The following is a 26,486-nucleotide window of genomic DNA, read 5'->3' on the forward strand; positions in this document are numbered from 1 at the left end:
GGCTGGGCCGTTTATTAGCGTCGGCGAGTCGGGAGTTATAAGATAAAATTATTGTTAGGAGAGAGAGGGGAGGGCGAGGGAAAGTAGAATGGGACTCATCAAAACAATTTAAATTACGATGTCAATCAATCCTCCCCTGCCCAAGATTAACACAATCAAACAGAAATAAATTCGCAGCTCTGCGCTTGTCGAGGAGTCACCTTCTGATCTCTGCAAACAATTCATTGTCGAACAGCGAACACGAAGATGAGTGCGGAACCCAACAATAACCAGGCAAAGGCCGATGTCCCAGAGGAAGTGGTGGAACCAAAACCTACAACTGTGGAGGAGCCAAAATCTACAACTGTGGAGGAGCCAAAATCTACAACTGTGGAGGAATCAAAATCTACGACTGTGGAGGAGCCAAAATCTACAACCGCAGAGCAACCAAAATCTACAATCGAGCAAGATCCAAAGCCTTCAACAACGGAATCATCGCCAGTACAGATCGATGACTCAACTCCAATTCCACAAATCACAACCGAAGAACCAAAACCTACAGTCGCAGAGCCATCAACAACTGAATCAGTAACCGCGGAGCCCACTACGGAACAACCCCAGGAAGCAGCCGTCAAGCTAGAATCTGTCAAAGAGGCCGACGCGGAAGCAGCCGCCAAACTAGAAGCTACCAAAGATGCCGATGTGGAGAAAGCAGCTTCAACCTCTCAACACTCAGTCTCATTCGATAAGGCTACCAAGACCCACGATGGCTCGCCATTGTCCAAATTCTATTCAGAATTGCCGGCAATCCTCGAGGCAGCTGAATACAATGAGATGTGGGGCATCGTACTTGATCCATCGGAAACTCATGTTCAAACAAGTATTGTCCTCGAAAAATTCTTGCGAGCAAATGCAAAAGACGTTCCTAAAGCCAAGGCTCAATTGATCGAGGCTTTGAAATGGCGAAAGACGATGCAACCACAAAAGCTCTTGGAAAGTACCGAGTTCGACAAGGTAAAGTTTGGTAACTTGGGATATGTAACGTCTTATAATACCACCGAGGGCGGCAAAGAAGTCATCACATGGAACATCTATGGGGCAGTCAAAGATGTTAAGAAGACGTTCAGTGATGTTCCCGAGTGAGTAGCGCATTATATGTTGTGTTGATTCAGTACTGATCTTAGGGCATAGATTTCTCAAATGGAGAGCAGCGCTCATGGAATTATCCATTAAGGAACTGGACCTTGCCTCAGCAACAGAGAAGATACCCGAAAATGGCCCTGATCCATATCGTATGATCCAAGTCCACGACTATCTCAATGTCAGTTTCCTACGAATGGACCCCAGTATCCGTGCTGCATCCAAAGAGACAATCCAAACATTCAGCATGGCTTATCCTGAGCTTTTGAAGGAGAAATTCTTTGTTAACGTTCCCTTGGTGATGGGCTGGGTGTTCACGGCAATGAAGATCTTTTTGAGCGCCGATACAATCAAAAAGTTCCACCCACTCAGCTATGGATCCAATCTTGGCAGTGAAATTCCTAATGTTGCTGAGCAATTACCAAAGGAGTACGGAGGAAAGGGGGGAGAACTGAAGAGTGGTCTCACAGTCAAGTATTCTGAGGGAGAAGCCTCGAAAACCGCCTAGAAAGATGCAATTAACGGCACGATCTATGGTCTAGTTCGAGGGGATGTAATGTCATGGGCGGCTAATGTTCTGGAGAGGAACCATTCGGTTTACATTGGGGCGTTCAATATATCCATTGCTTTGTAGTTGCTCATCGAAGTTTATAAGCTTCATCTGATACCTTATGTAGCAAAAGAAACCATAATATAATATAATGACTATGATATAGTCTGCGTTGTGCAAACGTTTGTCGAATCTATACAGATACTTGATGCATGTTAGCATTACCTGCTCATCTTGGGAATGAGCAACAATGAGCAATAATTATCACATTTCACTGTTTTCTTTTGTGCAACTCATCATTTAAGTCTTCGCTTTTGAACCATTCTCACTTTGTAGCATTGGGGTTACAATGGATATTCTTCAGTTGTGCTGAATGAGCAAAGGTAGAGTCGAGTACAACGGCATTCACGAGGTGGCTATTCAGCATATGTCCAAATTCGCACTCAGAACAAGACGCATTTTACTGCATTTGACACATGAACAGATAGATCAGATTGTGAACATCTTTGCCCTCTTGAGTATCAGATGCATGCCTCCAATGGCCATCTACGGTAGGTAGTGATATTGCTAGTATGCTATAAGGCGGCGGACCTACAGGAGTCGTTAACATACCTAGTGCTCAGCCTTGTCTCAATCAGACTGTTGATAAAAGAAATCCATCAGGGCTGTTCTAACTTTGAGCTTGGGTATTTCTTTGTAGGGATTCCAAGGTTATTCACACACTGACTGCTTGGGCTTCGATCATCAAACCAGTTGTCATTGTTGCGTGTCTTTTCTGGGGTCCTGGCAGAGCAGATCATTTGATAGAACTTTGCGACAAGAATCTTGGTAATGCATACATACATGTGAATCCCCCTCGCTGCACCAACGTGAAGTTGCTTCTCGAGGACGGTCTGCCGGAAAGGCAACATCTGGTGTCCAGATGTCCAGATGTCGAGATGGCTAGAGATGAACTTATCCAACAAGCAAGCAAGCAACGGTAGGTGCCAGGATAGGTCGTAGTCGTAAATGGTAGGTGGTGATATCTACAAGTCGAGTATCAAGTCGAGCCTCAACCCAATTGGCGCTTGCTTCCTTCATGCCGTATCCAACTTATTCCAAACAAGCACCATCAGCAAACGTCATGAGCATTGACGCCACACTCCATTGTGACTGACCCCAAGCAAGCGATTCTCTTATTCGCATCAATCACCGCTGCCGCACTGTCTGTGTCCATCGTAAATCGTGCTGGGTAGCCCACTCCGCCGTGAATGAACCCACTTCAGCTTGCATCACCATTCGGATTCGGAAGCAAGTTGGAACCCCAGAGAGGTGACTAAATCATTATATCACCGATCCATCTACCTAGTACAAAGAGTGCCGACCCTGCCCTACCGACCAGCTGGTACTTGCTAATTATTAGAATCCCATCCCATCCCACGAGCACAATCTGCCGCTGTCGAGGGAGGCAAGAACAACTCCGAGCGAAGGAAGGAACTCATTGTCATCCTGCCAGGACAGGACCCTACACGGCACTAGGTTCATACACTACACTTACTAGGATATCAACAACACCTAGCTCCCACTACTACTTCCAACCCTTCAAAGTTCTGCCAACCCCATTCACTATCGCAAGTCTATCGAAAGTCTATCAAAAGTGTACAGTTTTGCAGCACAATACGAGATACCATCGCTTGCATTGAAATATACCACCCGCCCTCTTTTCTCTTTTGCTCTGCTCAACACCACCCCTCTTTGTTTCTTTCCTATTGGGTTTGTTACTCTACATCGGAGAAGGTCGCTGGAAAAGTTTAGAAGCTGGTTGCACCGTTTGTCGACCGCGGCCATGGATCCTGTAAGCAAAGATTCTGAGCATTCCCCACTTCCACCCCTCCCATGATATTTCAACATCTCATATCTGCCTTGACGTAGCAAGTACTGCTTGCGCCAACATGGTACCTGATCCTCGTACTGATTTAATCTCCCGCAAACAGTCTATCGATGCAGACATACAATCCCCCGAGAATATGATTGTTGACCCGGACGAGTATGTCGAACCATCAGACAATGAGAAGGATGACATCGCCATCATAGATCCGGATGAGCCCAGGCCAACGCCTGCTGATGATTGTACAATAACCCAACCTTGGAGGTTCCAGGACACTAAGCTAACATGTGCATAACAGATGAAGCTATAAGAGAGCTGGTATTGCCACCGCTGGATCAACAACCCCCGATCATAGAGACGGTTCATCATACTTGGGAGATTAAAAATTGGCAAGGGCTCCAAAAGAGAGAACATGGTCCAATCTTTCATGCGGGGGGATATCCATGGTAACCACCTGGAATATACCAAACTTGTGCGCAATGAGTACTGATTAGATTAGGCGTATTCTAATGTTCCCCTACGGAAATAATAGCGATAATGTGTCCTTCTACCTGGAGCACGGATTTGAGGATGGGCCTCCAGACGACTTTGTATGCTGTTTACAATTCGGCCTCGTTCTATGGAATCCGAATGATCCAACGCTTTACACTTACCACACCGCGCATCATCGATTTACCAAAGAGGAAGGGGACTGGGGCTTTACTCGATTCGTTGAAACCCGCAAGCTTCATGCTCATGTATGGCCTGGATCCAACCCCCCGAGGCCGTTGGTTGAGAGCGGAGAAGCAAATATGACAGCATATGTAAAAATAGTCGAGGACGAAACAGGAGTTTTATGGCATAACTTCAACAACTATGATTCGAAGAAAGAAACTGGATTTGTCGGGTTAAAAAATCAAGGAGCAACATGTTATTTGAACTCACTCATTCAGTCCCTATATTTTACTAATGCCTTCCGGAAGGTATGTATCGGCAACTAGCTACCTTGGGGGTGAAAAAATTAACACAATTCGTAGGCAGTATATCAAATTCCAACGCAAGACGAGGACACCACCACAAACAGCGCATATACTCTACAACGCCTCTTTTATCAGCTGCAGTCATCTTCTGCAGCTGTGAGTACCAACGAGCTCACCAAGTCTTTTGGCTGGGATACAAAACAGATTTTTGAACAGCAAGATGTTCAAGAGCTTTCTAGGAAATTGATGGAGGTTATGGAAAAGAGAATGAAGGGGACTGAAGCTGAAAACGTTCTCCCTAAATTGTTTTGCGGAAAAGTGCGAACCTATATCTCTTGCATAAATGTCGACTACGAATCTCGCCGAGTAGAAGATTTTTGGGACGTCCAACTGAATGTTAGCGGTAACAAGGACATTGAAGCCAGTTTCCGGGATTATATTCAAGTCGAGACAATGGATGGCGACAATCAATACTTCGCAGGTGAAAATTACAAACTTCAAGATGCGAAGAAAGGTGTCATCTTCGAATCGTTTCCCGAGGTTCTTCATTTGCAGCTCAAGCGATTCGAATATGATATTGAGAGAGATTCCATGATGAAGGTCAACGATCGTTACGAATTTCCAGATACTTTTGATGCCGCGCCATATCTGTCAGATGATGCAGATAGATCCGAATCTTGGATTTATAAGCTGCATGGAGTTCTTGTACACAGCGGCGATCTCAATGCAGGACATTACTATGCTTTTATCAAGCCTGAAAAGGATGGGTGGTTCTACAAATATGATGATGACAAAGTAACCAAGGCCACAATGCGAGAAGTTTTGGAAGACAATTATGGAGGAGAGATGCCCCTTTTGAATGGGCAAGTTTATGATGCATCGCAAAAACCTATCATACGACATAACAGCGCATATATGCTTGTCTACATTCGCGAGGCAAGACTCGATGAGGTATTACTTCCCGTAACCAACGCCGATACGCCAGCTCATCTCCGTAAGTTATTACACCCTGGCTTGCTTGGAACTGAACTAATACCACCTAGAAAGAAAACTTGAAGAGGAGGCCGCTTTCAAAGAAGCACGACGGAAGGAACGTGAAGAACAGCACTTATACCTTACTGTTAGGGTGATTACCCAGGAGACCTACGCAGCTCATGGTGGACATGATCTTACAGTATTTGACCGAAGCCATGACGAGGATCCTGCGGCTGCTAAATCTTACAAACTCCTCAAGAAGTGTACTATTAGAGAGCTCATCAAAGTGATTGGTAAGGATACTGGAACTGATCCAAGAAGACTACGAGTCTGGTTCATGGTCAATCGTCAAAACAAAACAACAAGACCTGACACGCCTGTCCTGGACTACGATCAAACCATTGAAGAAGCTCACCTAAAGTTAGCTGGTAGTAAGACACAGGAGCTGAGGCTTTGGGCCGAAACAGCCGAAACAGTTGATTCCAATGGTGATGCGGTGTGGCCAGCTCATCCGCTGGTGAAAGAAGGGTCGTCTCCAAGTAGATCTGATGAAATTGTCATATTTCTCAAATGGTTCAACGTTGATACCCAGTCTTTAGTTGGATGCGGTCACATTTATATCAGTAGCCAGAGTAAAGTTGAAGAACTGGCCCCGTTCATCTTAAAACGTATGAATTGGCCAGAGGATACTAGATTGAAGCTCTACGAGGTATGATTGGTGCCTTTATACATTTTGTCATGTTTTCTGACATCGCATAGGAGATAAAACCAGACATGATCGAACCTATGAAAGCGAAACAATCACTCAAGGCAGCAGAACTACAGGATGGCGATATTGTTTGTTTCCAGAGAGCTTCGGAAGGAAGTAGTGGAAGCGAGTGAGTTCCTTGATTGATATATATATGAAGAAGTAGAATCATGCTAACTGCAGCAGTGGCTCGGATACCACTACCATGGTCTCCAATGGTTTAAACCCACGCCAGCAGCCTCTCAAATCATCTGACATCATAGATGATGCGCGACTATACTACGATTTCCTCCGTCATCGAAGGCTCATCACTTTCCATTGTCATCCAACTAGAGGAAACAAAGAATTCAATATAGACAATTGCGAATCATTCACTCTGGTATTAAGTGCAAAGCACACTTACGATCAGGTAGCTGCCAAGGTTGGAGAGAAGCTGAGTGTTGAACCGACTCATATCAGATTCTGGACTATCGCTTTAAATACAGGTAATCCCAAAACAGCGATCAGGCGCACGTCGAACCACACTCTGGTCAACATGGTTAGCAGTAGCTACGCTTCATTTGCTGGTACCAGCATTAGATCAGATGCTTTATTTTTCGAGGTCCTTGATATCAGTCTCGCGGAATTGGATACCAAGAAACCTATGAAGGTTAGCTGGATCAGCGAAGGTGTCACAAAAGAAGTAAGCCTATCTAATTTATTGGTGTGAATCCGGGAAGGGTACTAATTGGTCGTAGGAACCACTAGATATACTAGTGCCTAAAACTGGAACTGTGGATGATATAGTGTCTTCGGTGATTAAGAAAGCACAATTAGAAGACGAAGAAAAGGGTGGACCTATTCGAGTATATGAAACACACAGCAATAAAATTCACAGAGAGCTGTCTCGTGGTCATCTAATCAAGGATCTCACCGATTACATTCAGATTATACTAGAGCGAATACCGGAAGAAGAGCTTGCGCAACCGAATGGCAGTCAATACATTCATGCCTTTCACTTCCACAGTGATCCAACCAAAGCCCACTCCGTTCCGTTCAAATTTCTCATCTTTCAAGTAAGTCACCATTTTCTTGATCTTGAGGCTTACAACTGACACTTTCAGGATGAAATATTTTCCGACACTAAGAAGCGACTGGAGAAGCGGACTGGTATAAAAGGCAAGAACCTTGAGAAGATCAAATTTGCGATCGTCAAGAGGAGCTCTTACACAAAACCTATATACTTGAATGATGGTGAGTTGTGACCCATGATAGATTTATCTACCCTACTAAACATCTCTTAGACGATACATTATGGGATATGCTTGGGGATGATGACGACCAACTCGGATTAGATCACATTGATAAGATACGAAACACAAGGACTGGCATGGGAGACTTGTTCTTGAAGTAGATTTTGGCATTGCTTATGAGAGGTTTTCTGCATGGCGCTATTGGTTGGCGGGAAAATAGGCACAGTCTTTGATAAAGACAACGCGATGATGTAGACAATGGGCATGGTAGCGAAGTCAATTTTTTCTAAACAACATAATAGGTCACCAGAAAACTTCATACCTAGCGATAAATGATCGAGGACGGTGGGGAGACCAATGGTAACTATGATGCAGATATCCTTCTAGTACGACGTTAGCCACTTTGTAACCTAAATAACAAACGCGAAATTGTTTACCACAGTGCCTCTCCTTGAAATAGCCTTGTCACTGTAAAATAGTGAACGGTATTGATTGATATTGATAGCGGAGTAAAGAATTACACAGGCCACCTGTAACCCCTGGTTTAGAGGAAAGGAGGAGTTACTCGCTAGACTCACTGCCCCCGAAGATTATCCGACTGACAGATAGCAACATATCTCCAAAAGCGCGTCAATGTCAAGGATCTATTACTTTTACAACTACACAATAATAAATCATGAAGCCATCTTTGATCTGGTGTGGCCTTTTGGCATGCATTTCTCCTCTTGTGTCTGCCACTGCCCTCACATACAAGCTTAGCGCCAATGAAAAAGCATGCTTTTACTCCAATGTCGACAAACAAGGTGCCAAAATAGCCTTTTACTTCGCTGTACGATGCGCCTGGCCTCTGATATCTACGTGAACATCTCTGACATTTTATACTACATAGGTTCAAGCTGGTGGATCTTTTGATGTGGATTATGAGGTCGTCGGTCCAAACGAAAGAATTATTATGAAGGAAGAGAAAGAGCGACAAGGCGACTTCGTCTTCACTGCCACAGAGGTCGGAGAGTACAGGTTTTGCTTCAACAATCAAATGAGTACTTTCTCAGAAAAGTTTGTCGATTTTGAAATCGCTGTATGTTTTACATTCCGCGAATTGTGAATTCAGGAAACCATCACTAACATATCTATCACTGCCATAGGTTGAGAACGAACCTCGAGCTTCGATCCCCTCGAAACAAGGCACAACTCCCGAACAAACATCCGCATTGGAGGAATCTATCTTTAAACTCTCGGGCCAGCTCTCTACCATTACAAGAAACCAAAAATACTTCCGCACAAGAGAAAACCGCAACTTCAGCACCGTGAGAAGTACGGAGAGGAGGATTTTTAACTTCAGTGTTATTGAAAGCTTGATGATGATGTGCATGGCTGCGCTACAAGTCTTTATTGTCCGATTCTTCTTCCAGGTACGCATTCCCCGCTTCAATATGTGTAGAGAAATTCTAACGATAGGGATTAGGGTGCCAGAAAGGGTTATGTTTGAACGAATTGGATCTGGGATGGCTTTGAAGATGATTGAAATGATTCTGGGCCCGAAGAGGGGTTCTGTGTACTATACACTTAGCAAAAGTGACGCTCAATATGATCAAAGTCAAGTTAATTGGATGCATTATTCCATCTCCGTGTCTATTAGAAGTGCGTGTGAATTCATTCATGGTCTCCAAAGCCTTATATAAATACACAAGACTTTTGAGCATTTCGACAGTACTAAAATAGGTAAGCTGTCGTACCAATCTATTAGCTAAAGAGACAAGTCAATCATGTATCATGTATCATGTACCATGTATCAATTATCATGTATCAATTATCATTTTACAACTCATTAGCTATTTCTTAAGCATTATATATGGAATTGTTATAAGCTCTGCTTTATCTCACATACATGTATAAACTAGTGTCAATTAGGTTAGCGTGACGTAGCATGGATGAGAATCGCGACAATTTGACATTTATCGATTCACGATAGGCACAAGCTTCTAAACGCAATTCCATCTCGTGTTTTTATATCCTCCAAACCACTTCAACACGATCAAATTCTGCCTGTCTACATATTATCGCATCAATGGCAGCTTCTTTATCACGGGCATTGCCAAAACCAAAATACACAGGTGAAGAAGAGGAGATTCCACAACATGCGCAACAGAGAGGTCCTCGAATCCTAGGCGCAGGCGCTTTGGACGATACCCAAATTGTGTTGAAGGTTGGTCTTTCATATCTTGAGCAATTAGAGGTTCCTTCTAACAATACATCACGTTCACAGAAAACCGGACCTCCACCATATGGTAATCGAACAGGATGGCGGCCACGAGGACAAGAAGACTTTGGCGATGGAGGTGCCTTCCCAGAAATTCCAGTCGCACAGTATCCTTTAGATATGGGACGCAAATCTACTTCGTCGAATAATGCGCTGGCTCTTCAAGTCGACGGCGAGGGGAAAGTCAAGTACGATGCCATAGCACGACAAGGCCATAATGATAAACGAATAGTACACGCCTCTTTCAAGGACCTTATACCTCTTCGACAACGAGCTGATGCCGGCGATATTAATTTAGATAGACCAAGTGAAGAAGAAGTTGCGGCTTCTACCGAACGAACGAAGAATGCCTTGGCAACTCTGGTCAGCGGTGCGGTAGCTGCACAGAAACCTAAGAACGTAAATGTCGGGGCAAGAAAGGACCCTACTTATGTCAGATACACCCCGGCGAATCAGATGGGGGATAATTCGAGGAAAAATGATCGAATCATGAAGATTGTGGAAAGGCAGCAGGACCCCATGGAACCTCCCAAATTCAAGCATAAGAAGATTCCCCGTGGTCCTCCAAGTCCTCCGGCTCCAGTCATGCATTCGCCTCCACGAAAACTGACTGCAGAGGATCAAGAAGCTTGGAAAATTCCACCCCCTGTGTCAAACTGGAAGAATCCTAAGGGTTACACGGTTCCACTTGACAAGAGACTGGCTGCAGATGGACGAGGGTTACAGGACGTCACTATTAATGATAAATTCGCACAATTTGCAGAAGCTCTCTTCACGGCAGACAGACACGCACGAGAAGAAGTCAAGCAGAGAGCATTGATGCAACAAAGGCTAGCAGAGAAAGAGAAGTCACAAAAAGAAGATCATCTTCGTATGTTAGCACAGAAAGCACGAGAAGAGAGGGCTGGAGCAGGCGCTGGCTCCCGAAGGCGAGACTCGAGATCCTCAAGATCTCGTTCTGGAAGTTATAGTGAATCCGAGTCAGATCGGTCCAATAGCGATGATGAAGAATTTAGAGAGCGAGAAAAGATGCGCCAAGAGAAACGAAGAGATGAAGAACGAAAATTACGACAGTCGCGCATGGGGACAGAGAGGAGGATTCAAATGATGGCAAGAGAGCAGAATCGAGATATCTCAGAAAAGGTTGCTCTAGGCTTGGCAAAACCTACACAATCAACCGAAACTATGTTTGATTCCAGATTATTCAACCGGACAAGTGGATTTGATAGTGGATTCAACGAGGATCAAGCCTATGACAAACCTCTTTTTGCAGCCCAAGATGCTATTAGTAGCATTTATCGACCACGGCAAAATATGGATGACGACGATGATGAAGCAGCAGCTGAAGGTGAGATGGCGAAGATTCAGAAAAGTAATAGGTTTGCGGATGCGCTAGGAAAGGGAACCTTTCAAGGTGCAGCAGATGTTGAGGTAAGAAATTTCCCCTTGGTCACGACTGGGAATGAAGCTAATTTGGGGGGTGAACAGGCGAGAGAGGGTCCAGTGCAGTTTGAAAAGGATGCTGGCGATGTTTTCAATGTCGATGATTTTCTGAGCAAGGTCGGTGAGAGTTCTAATAAAAGAGAGTATGGGTTACAGGAAAGCGAGGGAAGGTCCAACAAACGGGCGAGAGTAGATGAGGACGATAATTAAATAGATAGACAATCATGGGAATGCATGGACAGCGTTGTATTTATAAACAATCAATAGGATTGGGGCATCCCGTGTATAAAGCATGACCTAGGCATTTGTATATTGACACATAAGTGTCTGTCTTTAATTGATCCTAAATTATCTTTTGTGGTTTATTTTGCACCTCTTGTAGAGAGTTGATGAATCTACCTTCTCAGCAATAAGATTTCCAAGCAAGTTGGTCTGTCCTACAGCATGCAAACCCTCTTAGAAGTATCATCCAAGTTCGAGTAGTCGATATTAGAAGAAGAAAAAAAAAATGTATTAGCCCAACTTCAGGCAGATCATATTCATACACAATGAATTCTTGCTCATGTACTCAAAATCTCTCAACGACATCCAAGTTTTTAGCTACACATCGATGGGATTGGAGACTTTTGTAATGCGGAATCCAAAATCCTTGCATTGAAGCTTCATTGTACCTACTCTCCATACGTTTTTCTTTACTTTACAAACTTACGTATCTCTAATTTCCATTTCACCGTAGACTTAATTACTGGGTAACATTATACGCGCATTATATAAATCATTCAACCGCTTTTTCTCTCTCCCCGCCCCAAAAAATAGTGGATAATTATTAGTCGTCGCCTCGGGATGTCACTGGTGAAAGGGGTGAGCTCTTGATTACGCGGCTTTCGACGACGACAATTTTGGAAAGGTACGACGACTTTCTTTTTTGGATTTTGATGCATGCTTTCTGCTGGTCTCGTAAATCGTAGGAGTTCTGGGCTGGAAAAGGGCAAGGAGGTTGGGAAGATAGTGACTACCGATGAGTGCTTCACGAAGGCTTGTAGTGATAGATAGATATCTAGAGAAGATTTGTCGGTATGAACTCAATGATATGGCAGCTGGTAGGTAGTTCGATAGCAATGTGTTTTTTGCATCTTTGTTTGATTGAAGTGACACGTACATACATGCATATAGACACTTCCCAGCCAGCTGGTTCAATTGATATTAACTGTTCCTCTTCTCTCTCTTTGCCCTGCCCTGCTCGCTCTGTTGGATTCGTACCTGCCCAGACTTTTCACAACTCACTAAAAATAGGGTCTGGAGCTAGAACCACCAAAACTGGACCTCCTCCGTACAATTGAAGAAAAAAACTTGATTAGATCTTTGCTTATCTGAGTTGTCAAGGAAAACAAAGTCTTCGTATGATATCTCGGACTTTAAACTCAATTGAGGTCTGAGTTGGCATTTCGTCCTTCTAGTTGAAACAATGTCCAATACGCATGCCGACTTATCTTCCCTATGAACTTTTATATTGGCCGAACGAACTTGATGATCTTCGTCTTCCAACACGGCAACATCATGATTCTTGATTGAAGCTCATAAACCCCCACAGTACTCGAGTAGTATGGACAGATGATTCGGCATAGGAGGGGAGAGCCCTGTACTGAGTCCTGACGAGGAAGGGGGGTGGGCTGACAGGCATTGGGAAGTGCCGACTGGTTTGTTGGCTGTTGGAAAGGTTTGTTCATTTTGGGACCGTCGAGACAATAACAGTTTTGGCATTCGAGATCAATAACTCTCGCATTGAGTTGTGTAGCTGTGATCTTGATCTTACAATTCATCCGCTAGTTCAGCTTAATCCAAAAGCTAAGTGATATGCTTCTTTCCTTTTCGAATCTAATCGACTACTTGCTGTTGCTTCCATCGAATTTGTTCTTCCCTAGACTTCCTAACTACTGACCTACTCTAAAATCTAAAATCTAAAATCTAAAATCTCAAGTTCGCTCGTTCGTGCATTCGCTCGCTTTGTCCGCGTCGACCCATGCTTTCCTACACGAGGCTTGTCAGCCTGCATGTCCATCAAACCTTCTTTTCCCAACCATCCTCGCCATCGTATCCTTCCTAGGTACCTGGTTGCGACCAAAACACCCTGCCAGGTTGGTACAGGTTACAGGTTACAGGTCCCAAAGTGGAGAGACCGAACTTTCTTACTGGCTCAGCCTACTGTGAGTATCTTTCACGTCTCTATTCTCCATAAATAACCGGCCGTTTTGTAGTTGGTTGGATAAGACAAAGTAAGCTGTTCAGTCAAGGTATATATGTACAAGCGTGTCGCCCATCCTAAACTGAGTGCAGCTTTCGGGATTTGGATATCAGATATCACTCAAGCCAGTCAGGCACATACGAAATAAAAGTAGTTTTTTTATTTCTTTCTTCTGGAAACAAAACGTTCGCTCCAAACTCGGACTAGACGTCGAAGGATCGCTTTGGGAATAAACGAAAGACAAACATTCGTTGGACAGAAAGTCGATACCGGTCGCTACAGCAGTTGGCGAAATGAGAAACACGAATATCCCGTCGGGCTCACCACCCAAATATGAGGTTGATGATCCAAGTTCCTTGGCACCAAGGTGGTGGGATATGAGAGCGTGGAGTAAGAAGAGATGGGCGATTTTTGGTGCAGGAATTATTATATTGATCATCATCATCGTGGTTGCCGCTGTGGAAGGTTCAAAAAAGAACGCTTATCCAGATTACTCGCAGTTGAACTATACACTGAAGGATACTTGTAAGTTGTCTTCTTTTGTGCAATATTACATAGCCAACAATTTCGAATCCATCAACACTTCTAAGATATCCGAGAAGCAAGGCTTCCCTATCATATCCAAGAGGAGTTAGTTGCAATGGTTCTAGACCTACCCCTATGAACGTGTGGCTAGAGATTGAACGAGATGGCCCTGACATCGTGTATCTTGCTAACATCCACCAAAGACTCAGGGACTGACTTTTTCGATAACTTCGATTACTTCAATACCTACGATCCATCAGCTGGTTTCGTTCATTATGTTGATTCCGAAGTTGCCGCTCAATACAATTTGACGTATGCTTCGTCAAGTTCTGCGGTTGTCAGAGTCGACACATCTGTCACAGCTGACAGTAACCCAAATGCATCTACTGGCCGCTTCTCAGTTCGAATTGAGTCCAAGACACAATACACTGACGGTCTATTCATCTTCGATATTGTCCACACACCCATTGGTTGTGCTACATGGCCTGCACTGTGGCTAAGTGATCCTAACAATTGGCCAACAAATGGAGAGATCGATATCATGGAGGCAGTCAACGTTGTGAGCTCTACAAAAAATCAAATGACCCTCCATACTACGTCGGGCTGCTCCATGGATGTCAAGCGCAAAGAGACTGGAAAATCCATTCAATCTTCATGCTTGAATAGCACGAATTCCAATGCTGGATGTGGTGTGTATGACTCTGCAGGAACCTTCGGTGCGGATTTCAATTCGAATGGAGGTGGAGTTATGGCGATGGAATTACGTACCGCAGGTATTCGAATGTGGCAATTTGGACGAGATGCTATACCAACCGATATTTCATCTGGTAGCCCAGATCCATCGACTTGGTCGGAAGCTACTGCCGATTTTCCCAGCACGAATTGCAACATTGGCAACCACTTCAGGAATCAAAGTATCATTGTCAACATTGACTTGTGCGGAAGTTGGGCAGGTACCGAAAGTGTATATGATGTTGATTGTAGGCGCTTTTCTGACTCTTTTTGATATTTTCATACTAATCATACAATAGGTCCCGGTACTTGCACTGACTACGTCGCTAACAACGCAACGGCATTCACAGATGCTTACTGGCAATTCAACAACTTCACTGTATACCAAGCTTCATAATCCTCGATTTACACCCTTGGATGAAAACGAAAACGTGATATTCATAGAGACGGGTGTGATAGAGTTGCTCTGGAAGAATATTCACATTGAAAAGCTGTTTGGCGGGACATCGCAATTGGGATAGGAATAGACAGGATTATACCAGGAAAATGGCGTTTATAGGAGCGTTGCTGACTACCAGCCATAATGTTGTCTTCGTGTTGAAATTAAGACGGAATGTTATATGGACACTCAAAGCCCGTATAGATTGATAGCTTACGGAAAATAGTATTGAAGTAAAGTATTATACTTATGATGTGAAATCGCTAGGTACCTAGGGTTGTCCTTGTGTCTAAAAAGCCTAGCAAATTAGACCGGTAATGGCAAGCTAGCCAAGCCCATGATCTTGATGATGTCCCAAAAACAAACAGAATAATATAATAAATATCTCTTCTAGACATGCCCCCTTTCGCGAAACGAAATCTTATAATCCTACTTGGCAAACACTCGAGTACTTGTGCGAAACGCGAGGCTTTAGACTGTGCAAGGCCAGACATCAGCCTCGCCAAAAAAATTCTCGGTGGATTACATCTCAAGGAAACCCATCTTTGTATTCTGCCTTTTCCCTTGACGAAGAATATCACAACTACTATCGTTCAAAATGAATGGGCCAGCATTTAATCCTCCAGGAGGGGGCCAGCAGGGTGTTGACCCTTCAACCGCTGCTGCTGTTAAAAATGTATGTTTGCTTTCTGGTTACAATTAGCATTGCTGTATGGACAAGCAGAGCCTTGCTATGGGAAATTATCAAAGTGAATTGAACGAGAACTAATAATGTCTGATAGATGCAAATGATAATGGAATCCTGTCCGGGCAAGACTGTCGTCTCGGGTGTAATGGGATTTGCCCTCGGTGGTGCCTTTGGTCTCTTCATGGCATCTGTATGTTTTGCCCCGCCTTGACTACTTTCCTTCCTACGCACACTTGACAATGGCTTACCTTCCCACACAGATGCAATACGACACTCCCATTCACACCTCTACCGCAGCCGCAGAAATCCAATCCCTTCCCATGCGTGAACAACTCAAACGAGGTCTCAAAGATATGGGTAATCGCTCCTATTCCTCGGCCAAGAATTTCGGCAAAGTAGGCGCTATCTTTGCGGGCACGGAGTGTTGTGTTGAAGGGTTCAGAGCAAAGAATGATCTGAAGAATGGGGTTATTGCAGGATGTATTACCGGGGGGGTGTTGGCGGCGCCGGCGGGACCACAGGCTGCCGCAGTCGGGTGTGCGGGGTTCGCGGCTTTCAGTTTGGCGATTGATAGTTATATGAGAAGGCCGAGTGATGGGGATTAAGGAGATAATTGAGGGGTGGAAGTTGTGGATTGGAACTTTAGACGGAGCGGTTTAGATATGTATAATATGCTGCGAACAGCTTACGCATGGGATTGGAGTTATGGGCAAGCTTGGATGGGCTTTGAGTGGTTATGTTGATATGTCTGTATAGTTATGACCTTTGGATCAATGACTAATTTCACTCCTCACGAGCGTTGGTTTTAGCTTTGGCGCTTCAGTATTATGTGATGGTTTGAGTCTTTTGTCATATGTCACGAAAATCCGGCTGACTTATCGTGTCCAGTAGAGAATGCATGCGAGGAACATTTACCACAAACACATATCCTGGAGAGTTTGAATGTCTTTTATGAGTTCTATTCTTATACCCTGGAGATCCTATGCCTCTTTTGCTAGCGTGCAATCAAGCTTTTCCATACTGATGAGACAAGTATCTATAGAGCGCCAGACTCTCATCCATAATCGGTCAAACTGTCTGGGAATTTATTTAAAATGAATCAAGTATCTATAGAACACCAAATTTTCAACTATAATCAATCAAGTAATGACAACTTTCGAGCAAACATTCTCCATCATCGTAGTATAGCGAATGCGCTCACACAAGCTACTTGGTGGTGAATTTACCCTTCATTCTAATCCCCTTACCATAGACATAAAACAAGAACGGAATGGGTATAAGCGCAGCTGCTACAAAACCCAGCACACTACTTCCCCATTCGATACCCAAATTCTGAAACATCGGAGTGACAAACAGGGGAAACAAAGCAGCAAAGATGGCTCGTACAAATGTTTGGGCCGCAACCGCACTTGCTGCACATGAGGAGAAAGTGTCGATGAGGTAGTTCAGCGCAGATTGGAAAATGGTAAAGAAGCCAAATCCCATGAATACGAGGCCGATACATGGAGCTACCCAATGAATATTGGGGGAGGATGTCCAGCCGAAGATGAAGAGGCCTGCTGCGAAGAATATACTGCCGATCATCATTGGAGGGAGGCGAGCTTCGGGGACGGGTTGGTTGTCATTTGCTTCAAACCTGCGGGTATAGAACTTGTTGTTGCTGGGGTTTGTTGGTTAGTAGAGATAGGTTGAAAATGGATTGACGACTTACAGAATGTTTGCAGTGCCGCCGAAAATTGTACCCAGGAGAAGCGCAAGAAATGGAAGCCTATTTTAATGAAGGAGATTAGCACAACATCTGCTATATGGTTGTCGTCAAGTTAGAGGCAAACTTACTCTGAAGTCACAGGTCCGTAACTTCTAGCCAATGCAAATTGTACAGGAATCGCAGCCAGACACCTAGTAATCCATCAGTGTATGTCCACATACAACTCTCAGTTCTGACTTACAAATAGAGAATTCCGTAAACAAACGAAGCATACAAAACCATGAGAAAACAGATCGGGGTACCCAGTAAACGAAAGGGTCGCATCAAGAACTTGTTTACCATCTCTCTAAAGCTGAAATTGCGCTCTTCGTGTCTAGCATGTAAAGCCCAGTTTCCAGTATCGTGACGGAGACGACGTGCCTTGGCGACCAGGAGTGCATCTGGATAGGTTTCGTTAAGTACAATAGCACCAATGATTAAGACTGCCATTTGCATGATTCCGGTTATCTTTGAAGGAGTTAGAAACCAAAAGTGCATGGTTTGGGGACTTGTGGACTTACATATTCTGTCCATCTCCATCCTAGATAGCTTGATGTAATGGCACCTCCCACAATGGGACCCATGGTTGGACCTTGAACTGGTGAGAATCATAGTTATGGAAAGGACGCATGTGCTCACCTCCAACAACAGCAAATGCATACCCGACTATAGCCGTTCCTCGCGATTGGGGTGCCCAGATATCAGAGAGAACGCCTCCAGTATTTGTTACCTAGATATGATGTCAGAGGACTTCGTTGAGGCCGAGGTGAAGTTTCTCACAGGAGCAGCTCCGAAGATGCCAGCAAAGAATCGTGTCAAGAGCAGCGTCTGGATGTCTTTTGCTGTGGCAGAACCAAATGAAAAGCATGCTGATATGAAAACTATTTGATACGTTAGCTGTGATTCTGCATGGTGAAGGGCAAAGAGTGCCGGCTGAGCTCAAACTGCTTGCATGATGAGATTGCTTACCTGGGGTTAAGACTGCAGCCTTTCTGCCATAACTAATCAACAATTAGTATTGGCAACAAAGGAATGAAATGTAGCTTGTTGGGACTGCAGCAATGCAAAACATCACACAAGATCTCGAAATTGGCTTTTTGGCAACTCACATTTCTGAAAGAGGAGCCCAAAGTAGAGGACCTACATCACAAAGTGCAGTCAGCTTGACTATTCACCTCCAACTGGTGAAGGAACTATCTCACCAAACCCAAATCCTAGTAGCAAGAAACTTACGCCCAGTAGGCTGACCTGCTCTTGATTAATGATATTCACTTTAACTTATTACGGTTCCAAGGGGGAACAAACCTCAGGTGCAACATTGAATTCAGCTGCGACTTGATCAATAGCAGGACTGTACACAGAACTTGCCCAGGTCGAGGTCATAGTGAATAAGCCATAGACAAATGTGGTGACCAGCTTCTTTCTGAAGGGCCAATTCAGAGGTTGATACTAATTATCTCCATCAGCACTGCCAACTCCACAACCTCGTGAGCATGCAAATACTCACAGCATCATCAGCGCCATCAAACTCGACGATGTCAGCTTCTGTGGTCTTTGAATGCGAATTTGGGTGTGTGAACTCCTGCTGGATGCCTAGGCGGGTAAGAGATTGAGAGCGGGTGATGCGCGCTGGAGTAGATTGAGCATCTACAACGGGTTGTTTTTGGACTTCTTGTCCTTCGAGATCCAGATCAAGTACGACTACGTTTTCGAACCAATGAGTCTCCGAGCCAGAGCTGGAAGTGGGATTGGTAGTTTGCGCCATTTCACATGCGTTTGCAAGGCAGAGAGGTGTGCAAAGCAAAGAATCGAAATTGGAGAATGGAAAGAAATCTTAGCTCATCAACGTGTAAAGTAATGTGGTAAAATACATGGGAGGACAAATCAGGATGGATACGAGATTATTTGTTTATAAAGTGAAGCAAAGTTGAGTACCCGGGCAGCTACAGAGGTGACAACTATGATAAAGCAAATGATGCTGTGATCACTCGCCCTTCCACTTACCCTTTCAACAACTTCAAACTTGAAGAGAAGTTCGAGACATTTTTACATTGACCAGACTTCACTCTTTAGCCCCCGTTATCGGATAGAGTCCGAAGATGTGAGGGGCTTGACATCATCCATCCAATGAATATTTGGTAACTATCAGGTGAAAATAAAAGGGCGATGGGGCGATGTCGGAAACCAGTCAGTTGTGCTTCCACTCAACCTACTATGTTGATATGAATGCATGGATGTCTTATTTGAAACGTTTATCTTGCCTGCAGTCAAACATCATGTATTGTGCGGAGTAGTTAATGATACATTGAATGCGTGCAGTTCACACAGAATTCTTAGTCTTTGATGGTGTATCAAACTGGCAAAACGTCAAAACAGTTGGAATCAATTCTTACATGTGCAAGATACTAGAGATATTAGCTATATCTTGGTTCATGAAAAAGAGCTTTTGACAAGAAAACGGCCTCCGTTCATTTTGTCTGAAGTCAAAATCGGAGGGAGAAGCACGGCATTTGACATGCATAACATAGAGATCAGAGGATCATGATAGCAATGACACAGCACAAGGTTAAGGTTGCATGTTTGTCCAATTAACGTCAGATCTTCCGGGAAGAATTGCTTCATTGATAAGTACTACATCAAAAGCCCCAAAACTATAGTGTGATAAAGAGAAAGTGTGTCACAACTTCTTCATTTACAAATGTACCTGTCTTGGTCTATCCACATAATCCTTCCAGGCTTCGTCAAAGCCAACACTTCTAGCCCACTGCATGAAAGGTTAGCACATCAAATATGGATGAATGGAATGGATTATTCCATGGGGTGCGTACGGTATCTCCGGTGTCTTCAACGCTGTCGGCTACCATGTTGCCTACTTTTAGCCACATGAAGCCCTTGATCTTTGCCCAGTCTTGGTCTTCATAGCCCTGGCTGACTACCTCGGCATGAGCAACTGCTCTTCCAAGCTTCACGGCGTGGCCATCATCTTCGAACTCGAACAGCCTTTGAAACAACCCACGCCATTCCGCATCTCCAGCTTCAAGGAGCTTCGGGACATATCCCGATATCTCTTCGAGGAGTAGTTCGGGGGAACGACGGGATGCATACATGATGAGATCAAGGCGTCCCTTCCATTCCAAAAGCCTTCCCTTTTGGGCTTCGGATAAAAAGTCTTGGTTTTTGAAGGAGGTGAAGAAAATTGAACTATTGACACAATGCATAAAGTAGAAGTCAAATTTTACCTGATGGGATGAATTTCAGCTGGAGTAAATCTGAGAAGTGTAGTATGACTCACTTGTTTTGGAGGGCGCTGCGCGGCAGCAGTGAAATAAATGGCAGAGTTGATCATTTGAGCTGTCTTGGCTTCAAGCTCACCTTTTCCGACAGTCCACTGAGATGCATAGTTGATCATTTCACCTCGAGCTCTGGCTAAGATACCATCTCGAATCTTATTGCCATCGTCCCACTCAGCAGCAGTAGAAAGCTTTTTGTCGCCTCTGATCTCGTCCAAAAGTTGTGGAATTGTCTTGTTTCCAGGTTGTGCGTTCTTTTCGACGTCCAACAAATACTGAGTGATCCACTGATCGTGGACGGAAGCTTGTGCTAGCGCTTCGGCAATGATAGCTGGTTGATTGAACTCAATACCAAACCCTAGATGAATCAGAGGATGAAGAAACCCTGGTGGCTGTTAGCAACTTCTTAGATGCATGCAACTACAATCATGTATACCTGCAAACATTCTGCCGAGCATGTCATCTGCTTTCGCATCGCCTGCAAAAACACGTTCTTTCAATACATCTTTCCATCCTTTGGTTTCAATTTCTCGCTGCCAGAATACCAGAAAGTCATGATAGTACTTTTGTTTACCAAGATGGTTGTGGAAATTGTCTGGTATGGACATGTCGACCGGGGCCTAGATAGTTCAGAAACAGTGCTATGGAATGTCGGGGATTGAGATAATACAAAACATGGGTTATGTGGTAAGGCTGGGTTTCAAAAGTAGTACATTTGGAAGAACCTGAACTTACTTGATTCGTAGAAAGTACAACGGGGCGTTGATATGATGCATTAAGTTTATACTGCCGCTCAATGACGGATGCCGGAGCACCAAGGCCGTATAGAGTCAACAAGTGATGGGCAATGTGGTTGTGAAATCCAGTATTATTGAAGAAGATGTGGTGTTTCTGTAATAAGCACATGTGAGGACGTATCTTCAAGACAAAACGAGACATCTTACATCATGATTCTCTTGTAGTAGCTCCGATGTTTTTTTGGCAGTTTCCGAATCTTGAGACCCAAACTTAAACACGCCAGTATCGTCAGGAGTGAGGTGAATGGTTTTTGAAGTAGCCATATTGAGAAGATGCTTTGTGTGAGTTGATTGAAATCGAACAACAGTGTGTAGTTTCAATGCAAATAGTCTGCGATCAAATGGTGGTTTAAATAGTAAGTTCACAAATACTTGTGACTTCCCTCTGCCCTGTATGATTTGGGAGAAAGGGGGTCTAGGCCTGACGAACATCTAAGAACGATGGATTTACTGTTGGATTACAATACTCCCCGTAAGCTGATAGGTCTCGACGGCTTCGACTAAATACTCCAATCTGGCCTCTCACTACAGAGTGAGTAATAAAATGACGAAAAGATTATCAAGCAAGGGTGGCACGATTGGAAATCAACTCAGAGTCTCGCTTTATTGATGGGTCTCCACGAAACGCCAATTAGAAGAGTATGTGGGATTTTGTGGTAAGAATAGTAGAGTGCTAGCAGATGTATGTATGTAGGTATTCAGGGAAGCAATTGTGCTTAGGTAATGAATATTGACAGTCAACGCTGTGTAGTTTACCTAGTATCATTTGCGTCCTTGACAAAGACACTTCTACCGGTGTCGTAGTGTTAGAAGCAGCTAGTAGGTAAGGTTATGATGATGATCTGCATCCGCTGTACCTACCTAGCTTTAGCTGTCCTTTGTGGTTTGTCAGACAGCGGGGAAGTAAGAAGGCTCGAGCGAGGAAGGAATACGAGTAGATAGAAATAGGTATGAGGCACGTAGTTTGTACATGCCTGCTTATTGATACAATAGTCAATGCATCTTCTTATTATTGTCATACGAATATCGACTTCTTCTCCTGCTCAAGTCTTCGGCTTGAATTTACCTATCCAGCCACACCAGATATTTATTGAGCACCTCGAGACTGCTCAGCCGTTTGAGCCACCTGCCTGTGCCACCTGCTGACTAATTACATCAATTGCAAATCAGGAGCGGTAATTGGTTTGTTCGCTAGCTCGATGACGTAAGTGTCAACAACAAGGTGTACCACGCAGCTTACATAATGCCACGAACACGAACGAACCCAAACCGAATTACTTACTGATGGCCTTCGAATCAATACCTCCTACCTATTCATACCTCTACCGGAGTAATCAGATCCTTCACCTATTCATCTATCCATAAGTTGTCGGTGCAATCCCTAATCCCTACTTGCTTTCCTCATACTGTACATATATTGATTAGATTGACAAGTTCGTTCGAGCACATCTATCTGATATAACTCTACGCCCGCATAGGTGAGGTTGACTACCGATCCATTCGTAGTTGTGAAAAAAAGGAGGTAATTCAACATTCACATTGTGGTCTTTCCATTCCTACCTGCATACCTACCTACCTCTTTATGTGCTCATCTTGCTGCCTCTATTTCCAAGCTGTTGCCTCTCGTCTCTTTTCTCGTCTCTTTACTTATTTATCCCTTTCTAGGCTTTCGTGGAGCATGCTTTGATACCAATTTATCACACCACTTTATCCATTCCGTCTCGTCTTGCAGTTGGACTAATTCCTTGTTATCTCTGTCTTTCTCATTTCGCCCTGTATTTTTGGTCCAAGTTGAGATCGAAATTGCTTCAAGTCTCTTCCGCCTATCATGTCATCGATTCAACAGAAGGTGGCTACTTGGAGCTCAGTTGCTTTGCGGATTGTGACCTATGTCTTTCTCAGAATCATTCCTGGTCATGTAAGTACGAATATTTTCGAACTCAAATTTCAACCACTTATACTTGTTCCCAGCCGTGGCCGCCCCTCATATACACCCTTTTTGCACTATATGCGCCCTCCTTCATTTATAGTCATGTAACACAAACACCATATACTGTAATAGAGGATGATGTCAATATCACCGTTCTAGAGACTGAGCAAGAAGACCAGCCGCTCGGGTCTGCGGCACATTCTCAAAATATATCGGGTTCGGACAAACCAAAGCACGTGGAGGAAGAAGTTGAAGTAAACGAGACAGTGGTGATAGAGCAAAAATCACGAAGACCATTCTATACACTTTTGACGGGCGCGCCTGATCCCGTATCAACATTGCTCTCGCTTTTGACTTTCTTGATCAACGTGGCCTTGGTTCTGGCAACAATAGATCTGGTGTATCATGCAAAAGTTTTGCATCCTAGTACGGAACTTTCATTCGCACGGATGGGCTACATGTATGTGCAATACCCTGGCTCCTACACGCGGCTCCGTTTGGTCATGGCAAATCACTAAAACTGCGGTTATTATATGGAACTCCTATTTCCATCATACTAAACAGTGTCGAAATGTCTCCATTGACTTGCCATGACTAGACCGAGCAACGCGCCTCTAGTTGACATCTTTACTGACTATGCGGAAGTGCCCCTACGGAAGCAAATCTACTCGTTCGAGAACCAGATCTCTCCAAGCTTCCCATCTCCGTCACCTACAAGCCAGCAAATCCAGTGGGTGCTTACGAAGACAGACCACAACTCGCCGGAACGATCCATGCTCTATCAGAAGACACGGATTTTACACAAGCTTTAAAATTTCCATTGCCAAACCGCCCTGAAAGGACCTATCAATGGACCACATCAAATAACCATACTGGATTCTTCACAACTCCCCCAAAACCTGGACATCTTCCTCAATCAGGATCTTTCACATTTTTTACGTCCAGTTGTATTAAGCCTCGCTTTCCGTACAATCCTTTTGACCACGCCTTGTCGATTCCTGGTTTCAAGCACATGGCAGATGTCATCAAAAAGATTCCTGGAGGCTCCCAGTTCATGCTGTTTCTTGGCGACTTCATTTACATTGATGTCCCGAAGAGGTTTGGAGTGAGTGTGGAGGACTATCGCCGCGAGTACAGACAAGTTTACAGCTCTCCAGATTGGCCAGCCGTTGGGCAAAATCTAAGTGAGTAACATGGATTATCTTTTCATATTCAATCAGAGATAGGTTATTGCTATTTCTATGGCATGTACCGCATTCCTTCACATGTTTCTCTATATATCCAAAGACTTAAGTTGCTAACTGAAGTTTCTTGAGGCTGGATACACGTGCTCGATGATCACGAGATTGCCAATGATTGGGATAAAAAGACTGCCGGGGTAAGTCAATTATTGAGAAACTTTGCCTGTTAGGCTAGATTCTGGAGATAAAAGCACCAGTTGTGGCTCAATATCCGGATTTCTTTTGGCTTTTTACATGTATCATCTGCTTACCACCAGACTTGTCAGATTTATGAAGCCGCCGCTGATCCATGGCATCATTATCAAACGGCCGTCAATCCCCCTCGAGCTCGCCAAGCGGGTACTTATAACACTCTCAGAGACGGTGCTACTTACTTCGAGTTTACCCAAGGGCCTGCTTCTTTCTTCTTGATGGATACCAGAACTTACCGAGATCCTTCTTCGGAGCTCCCCGCCAACAGCACTGGAAAGTCAATGCTTGGTGCAGAACAGCTTGCTGATCTCCTCGACTTTCTTAAAAAGCCGGAGCCAAAAGGTGTAAAGTGGAAAATCATAGCATCTAGCATTCCATTCACAAAAAACTGGGTAAACATCTGTCCGACCGTTACTTTAGAGTTTTTTCCTGTTTAGAAACTTGCTGATTTCCCCATTATATAGCGGGTGAATAGTATGGATACATGGGCTGGCTACCTCAACGAGCGCCAGGTAATTCTCGAAGCTATGTGGGATGTAGGCCTCCGTGGAGGCTGTGGGGTCGTCATCATCAGTGGAGATAGACATGAATTTGCCGCAACAGCCTTTCCGCCTCCCTTGAATGGTCGTTGGCCAGTCAGTGCAACAGTGAATGAGTTCTCTACAAGTCCTCTCAGTCAATTCTATCTGCCAGTTCATACTTATTGGCAAACTGATGAGGAAGATATACAAATCAAGTAACGCATATCGCGACATCCCTGGTATATATATTTGCTAACTTTCCAAAGGTATATCCCAGGCGGTAATTCAAAATTGGGAGCGATCACAATTGAAGACACTGCTAGCGACCAAAGTACTCTAAAATTCCGCCTGTATGTAGATGGTCATGAGGTTTGGTCTTCCCTCCTTCTCTCACCACCTGCTGTTCCCGGGGGTCGCTGGACCAAGGAAGCTTTTTGGAGGTAAATTAAACGTGACATCTAGATGTGATGTGGCCAGAATAGAGACTTTTGGAACAGAATCAAATGCCATATGTTGAAGTCTTCATCACAGATAGCTTATTTTGAAATCATGGCTCTTCAACTTCCGAAAGACTTGATATCCAATCGAGATGATAGATGCGTTCAAACAAAGCAGATGGTCATGCAGATAAAAACGTGTATGTGATCAATATGTATAAAACATATTTTTCAATATGCCAATTATGTTACAACCAAGCCATAGAGATCTGTTGACTTAGTATGAGTTATGGTTGTTAACCTCATGAATCTTAACTATCCTAGTTGTTGAAGCACGAGTTGACTTTTTACCATATGTAAGACCTATTTTTTTGATCTGCGTAGCTAGAGTGACTCATTTGGGTATACAGCAGCATGAGATGAGCTTTATTACTTGCCCCTATTTCAAGCAATATTTGACCCTGCAGTTATTCGAAGCTTGATGGACAACGATATGAATCAGAACTTCTCGAAATGATATATCCTTTTCTTGTTCATTGGTCATATGCTACT

The 26,486-nt window shown here is 44.0% G+C and overlaps 9 protein-coding genes across 12 annotated transcripts; 7 read left to right on the plus strand and 2 right to left on the minus strand.

Moving 5' to 3' along the window:
- The first annotated feature begins 53 nt into the window (after positions 1 to 53).
- On the plus strand, positions 54 to 1,890 carry Bcsfh5. The gene is made up of 2 exons (XM_001554017.2): positions 54 to 1,118; positions 1,171 to 1,890. Exons 1-2 carry the CDS (start codon positions 247 to 249, stop codon positions 1,625 to 1,627), a joined length of 1,329 nt encoding a protein of 442 aa, XP_001554067.2. The 5' UTR covers positions 54 to 246; the 3' UTR covers positions 1,628 to 1,890.
- A 214-nt stretch (positions 1,891 to 2,104) lies between these two features.
- Positions 2,105 to 7,889, plus strand: Bcubp15. Its single transcript, XM_024694102.1, has 11 exons — positions 2,105 to 3,503; positions 3,643 to 3,778; positions 3,835 to 3,982; positions 4,036 to 4,498; positions 4,553 to 5,489; positions 5,539 to 6,179; positions 6,230 to 6,348; positions 6,405 to 6,900; positions 6,956 to 7,273; positions 7,322 to 7,451; positions 7,502 to 7,889. Exons 1-11 carry the CDS (start codon positions 3,495 to 3,497, stop codon positions 7,609 to 7,611), a joined length of 3,507 nt encoding a protein of 1,168 aa, XP_024549891.1. The 5' UTR covers positions 2,105 to 3,494; the 3' UTR covers positions 7,612 to 7,889.
- Positions 7,890 to 8,090: 201 nt separating this feature from the next.
- On the plus strand, positions 8,091 to 9,065 carry BCIN_07g04900 (hypothetical protein). The gene is made up of 4 exons (XM_001554014.2): positions 8,091 to 8,279; positions 8,340 to 8,528; positions 8,596 to 8,862; positions 8,916 to 9,065. Exons 1-4 carry the CDS (start codon positions 8,127 to 8,129, stop codon positions 8,937 to 8,939), a joined length of 633 nt encoding a protein of 210 aa, XP_001554064.1. The 5' UTR covers positions 8,091 to 8,126; the 3' UTR covers positions 8,940 to 9,065.
- A 356-nt stretch (positions 9,066 to 9,421) lies between these two features.
- On the plus strand, positions 9,422 to 11,525 carry Bcprp45. Its single transcript, XM_001554013.2, has 3 exons — positions 9,422 to 9,656; positions 9,717 to 11,141; positions 11,199 to 11,525. The coding sequence occupies exons 1-3, from the start codon at positions 9,519 to 9,521 to the stop codon at positions 11,361 to 11,363; spliced, it is 1,728 nt and encodes a 575-aa protein (XP_001554063.1). The 5' UTR covers positions 9,422 to 9,518; the 3' UTR covers positions 11,364 to 11,525.
- A 1,662-nt stretch (positions 11,526 to 13,187) lies between these two features.
- Positions 13,188 to 15,294, plus strand: BCIN_07g04920 (hypothetical protein). The gene is made up of 3 exons (XM_024694103.1): positions 13,188 to 13,920; positions 14,124 to 14,900; positions 14,952 to 15,294. Exons 1-3 carry the CDS (start codon positions 13,689 to 13,691, stop codon positions 15,047 to 15,049), a joined length of 1,107 nt encoding a protein of 368 aa, XP_024549892.1. The 5' UTR covers positions 13,188 to 13,688; the 3' UTR covers positions 15,050 to 15,294.
- Positions 15,295 to 15,657: 363 nt separating this feature from the next.
- Positions 15,658 to 16,696, plus strand: Bctim22. Of its 2 annotated transcripts, XM_024694104.1 has the most exons (4): positions 15,658 to 15,767; positions 15,874 to 15,969; positions 16,040 to 16,614; positions 16,668 to 16,696. In XM_024694104.1, the coding sequence occupies exons 1-3, from the start codon at positions 15,690 to 15,692 to the stop codon at positions 16,382 to 16,384; spliced, it is 519 nt and encodes a 172-aa protein (XP_024549893.1). In that variant the 5' UTR covers positions 15,658 to 15,689; the 3' UTR covers positions 16,385 to 16,614; positions 16,668 to 16,696. The 2 variants fall into 2 exon arrangements, with proteins under 2 accessions (XP_024549893.1, XP_001554060.1); XM_001554010.2 differs by having other exon boundaries at positions 16,040 to 16,696.
- A 13-nt stretch (positions 16,697 to 16,709) lies between these two features.
- On the minus strand, positions 16,710 to 19,604 carry BCIN_07g04940 (hypothetical protein). The gene is made up of 12 exons (XM_001554009.2): positions 19,034 to 19,604; positions 18,832 to 18,975; positions 18,729 to 18,774; positions 18,636 to 18,666; positions 18,496 to 18,527; positions 18,307 to 18,407; positions 18,166 to 18,256; positions 18,048 to 18,118; positions 17,729 to 17,994; positions 17,616 to 17,678; positions 17,491 to 17,547; positions 16,710 to 17,439 (listed from the first exon to the last, which is right to left on the minus strand). The coding sequence occupies exons 1-12, from the start codon at positions 19,289 to 19,291 to the stop codon at positions 16,986 to 16,988; spliced, it is 1,614 nt and encodes a 537-aa protein (XP_001554059.1). The 5' UTR covers positions 19,292 to 19,604; the 3' UTR covers positions 16,710 to 16,985.
- A 495-nt stretch (positions 19,605 to 20,099) lies between these two features.
- On the minus strand, positions 20,100 to 22,430 carry BCIN_07g04950 (hypothetical protein). The gene is made up of 6 exons (XM_024694105.1): positions 21,761 to 22,430; positions 21,552 to 21,707; positions 21,253 to 21,436; positions 20,819 to 21,201; positions 20,355 to 20,765; positions 20,100 to 20,290 (listed from the first exon to the last, which is right to left on the minus strand). Exons 1-6 carry the CDS (start codon positions 22,043 to 22,045, stop codon positions 20,219 to 20,221), a joined length of 1,491 nt encoding a protein of 496 aa, XP_024549894.1. The 5' UTR covers positions 22,046 to 22,430; the 3' UTR covers positions 20,100 to 20,218.
- Positions 22,431 to 22,906: 476 nt separating this feature from the next.
- Positions 22,907 to 26,399, plus strand: BCIN_07g04960 (hypothetical protein). Of its 3 annotated transcripts, XM_024694106.1 has the most exons (9): positions 22,907 to 23,135; positions 23,279 to 23,531; positions 23,585 to 24,003; positions 24,189 to 24,727; positions 24,860 to 24,921; positions 25,051 to 25,368; positions 25,441 to 25,712; positions 25,764 to 26,290; positions 26,345 to 26,399. In XM_024694106.1, the coding sequence occupies exons 2-8, from the start codon at positions 23,442 to 23,444 to the stop codon at positions 25,939 to 25,941; spliced, it is 1,878 nt and encodes a 625-aa protein (XP_024549896.1). In that variant the 5' UTR covers positions 22,907 to 23,135; positions 23,279 to 23,441; the 3' UTR covers positions 25,942 to 26,290; positions 26,345 to 26,399. The 3 variants fall into 3 exon arrangements, with proteins under 3 accessions (XP_024549896.1, XP_024549897.1, XP_024549895.1); XM_024694107.1 differs by having other exon boundaries at positions 25,764 to 26,399; XM_024694108.1 differs by lacking the exon at positions 23,585 to 24,003 and having other exon boundaries at positions 25,764 to 26,399.
- Positions 26,400 to 26,486: the final 87 nt, after the last annotated feature.

The sequence above is a fragment of the Botrytis cinerea genome, chromosome 7 (assembly GCF_000143535.2).
Source record: "Botrytis cinerea B05.10 chromosome 7, complete sequence".
NCBI lineage: Eukaryota > Fungi > Ascomycota > Leotiomycetes > Helotiales > Sclerotiniaceae > Botrytis > Botrytis cinerea.

Coding starts and splice junctions, on each gene's coding strand:
- Bcsfh5 (XM_001554017.2), top strand. CDS start 247: ATGAGTGCGGAACCCAACAATAACCAGGCAAAGGCCGATGTCCCAGAG. Junction 1,119..1,170: donor ACGTTCAGTGATGTTCCCGA/GTGAGTAGCGCA, acceptor CTTAGGGCATAG/ATTTCTCAAATGGAGAGCAG.
- Bcubp15 (XM_024694102.1), top strand. Junction 5,490..5,538: donor CGATACGCCAGCTCATCTCC/GTAAGTTATTAC, acceptor AATACCACCTAG/AAAGAAAACTTGAAGAGGAG. Junction 6,901..6,955: donor GCGAAGGTGTCACAAAAGAA/GTAAGCCTATCT, acceptor AATTGGTCGTAG/GAACCACTAGATATACTAGT.
- Bctim22 (XM_001554010.2), top strand. CDS start 15,690: ATGAATGGGCCAGCATTTAATCCTCCAGGAGGGGGCCAGCAGGGTGTT. Junction 15,768..15,873: donor CCGCTGCTGCTGTTAAAAAT/GTATGTTTGCTT, acceptor AATGTCTGATAG/ATGCAAATGATAATGGAATC. Junction 15,970..16,039: donor TTGGTCTCTTCATGGCATCT/GTATGTTTTGCC, acceptor CTTCCCACACAG/ATGCAATACGACACTCCCAT.
- Bcprp45 (XM_001554013.2), top strand. CDS start 9,519: ATGGCAGCTTCTTTATCACGGGCATTGCCAAAACCAAAATACACAGGT. Junction 9,657..9,716: donor ATACCCAAATTGTGTTGAAG/GTTGGTCTTTCA, acceptor TCACGTTCACAG/AAAACCGGACCTCCACCATA. Junction 11,142..11,198: donor AAGGTGCAGCAGATGTTGAG/GTAAGAAATTTC, acceptor GGGGGTGAACAG/GCGAGAGAGGGTCCAGTGCA.
- BCIN_07g04950 (XM_024694105.1), bottom strand. CDS start 22,045: ATGTTCGTCAGGCCTAGACCCCCTTTCTCCCAAATCATACAGGGCAGA. Junction 21,437..21,551: donor TTGTACTTTCTACGAATCAA/GTAAGTTCAGGT, acceptor TGAACTATCTAG/GCCCCGGTCGACATGTCCAT. Junction 20,766..20,818: donor CGCAGCGCCCTCCAAAACAA/GTGAGTCATACT, acceptor TCATCCCATCAG/GTAAAATTTGACTTCTACTT.
- BCIN_07g04960 (XM_024694107.1), top strand. CDS start 23,442: ATGTCATCGATTCAACAGAAGGTGGCTACTTGGAGCTCAGTTGCTTTG. Junction 24,728..24,859: donor AGCCGTTGGGCAAAATCTAA/GTGAGTAACATG, acceptor AAGTTTCTTGAG/GCTGGATACACGTGCTCGAT. Junction 24,922..25,050: donor GGGATAAAAAGACTGCCGGG/GTAAGTCAATTA, acceptor CAGACTTGTCAG/ATTTATGAAGCCGCCGCTGA.
- BCIN_07g04940 (XM_001554009.2), bottom strand. CDS start 19,291: ATGGCGCAAACTACCAATCCCACTTCCAGCTCTGGCTCGGAGACTCAT. Junction 18,976..19,033: donor TTGATGGCGCTGATGATGCT/GTGAGTATTTGC, acceptor GGAGATAATTAG/TATCAACCTCTGAATTGGCC. Junction 17,679..17,728: donor GTTTACGGAATTCTCTATTT/GTAAGTCAGAAC, acceptor ATGGATTACTAG/GTGTCTGGCTGCGATTCCTG.
- BCIN_07g04920 (XM_024694103.1), top strand. CDS start 13,689: ATGAGAAACACGAATATCCCGTCGGGCTCACCACCCAAATATGAGGTT. Junction 13,921..14,123: donor CTATACACTGAAGGATACTT/GTAAGTTGTCTT, acceptor CATCCACCAAAG/ACTCAGGGACTGACTTTTTC. Junction 14,901..14,951: donor AAGTGTATATGATGTTGATT/GTAGGCGCTTTT, acceptor ATCATACAATAG/GTCCCGGTACTTGCACTGAC.
- BCIN_07g04900 (XM_001554014.2), top strand. CDS start 8,127: ATGAAGCCATCTTTGATCTGGTGTGGCCTTTTGGCATGCATTTCTCCT. Junction 8,280..8,339: donor AAATAGCCTTTTACTTCGCT/GTACGATGCGCC, acceptor TATACTACATAG/GTTCAAGCTGGTGGATCTTT. Junction 8,863..8,915: donor TTGTCCGATTCTTCTTCCAG/GTACGCATTCCC, acceptor GATAGGGATTAG/GGTGCCAGAAAGGGTTATGT.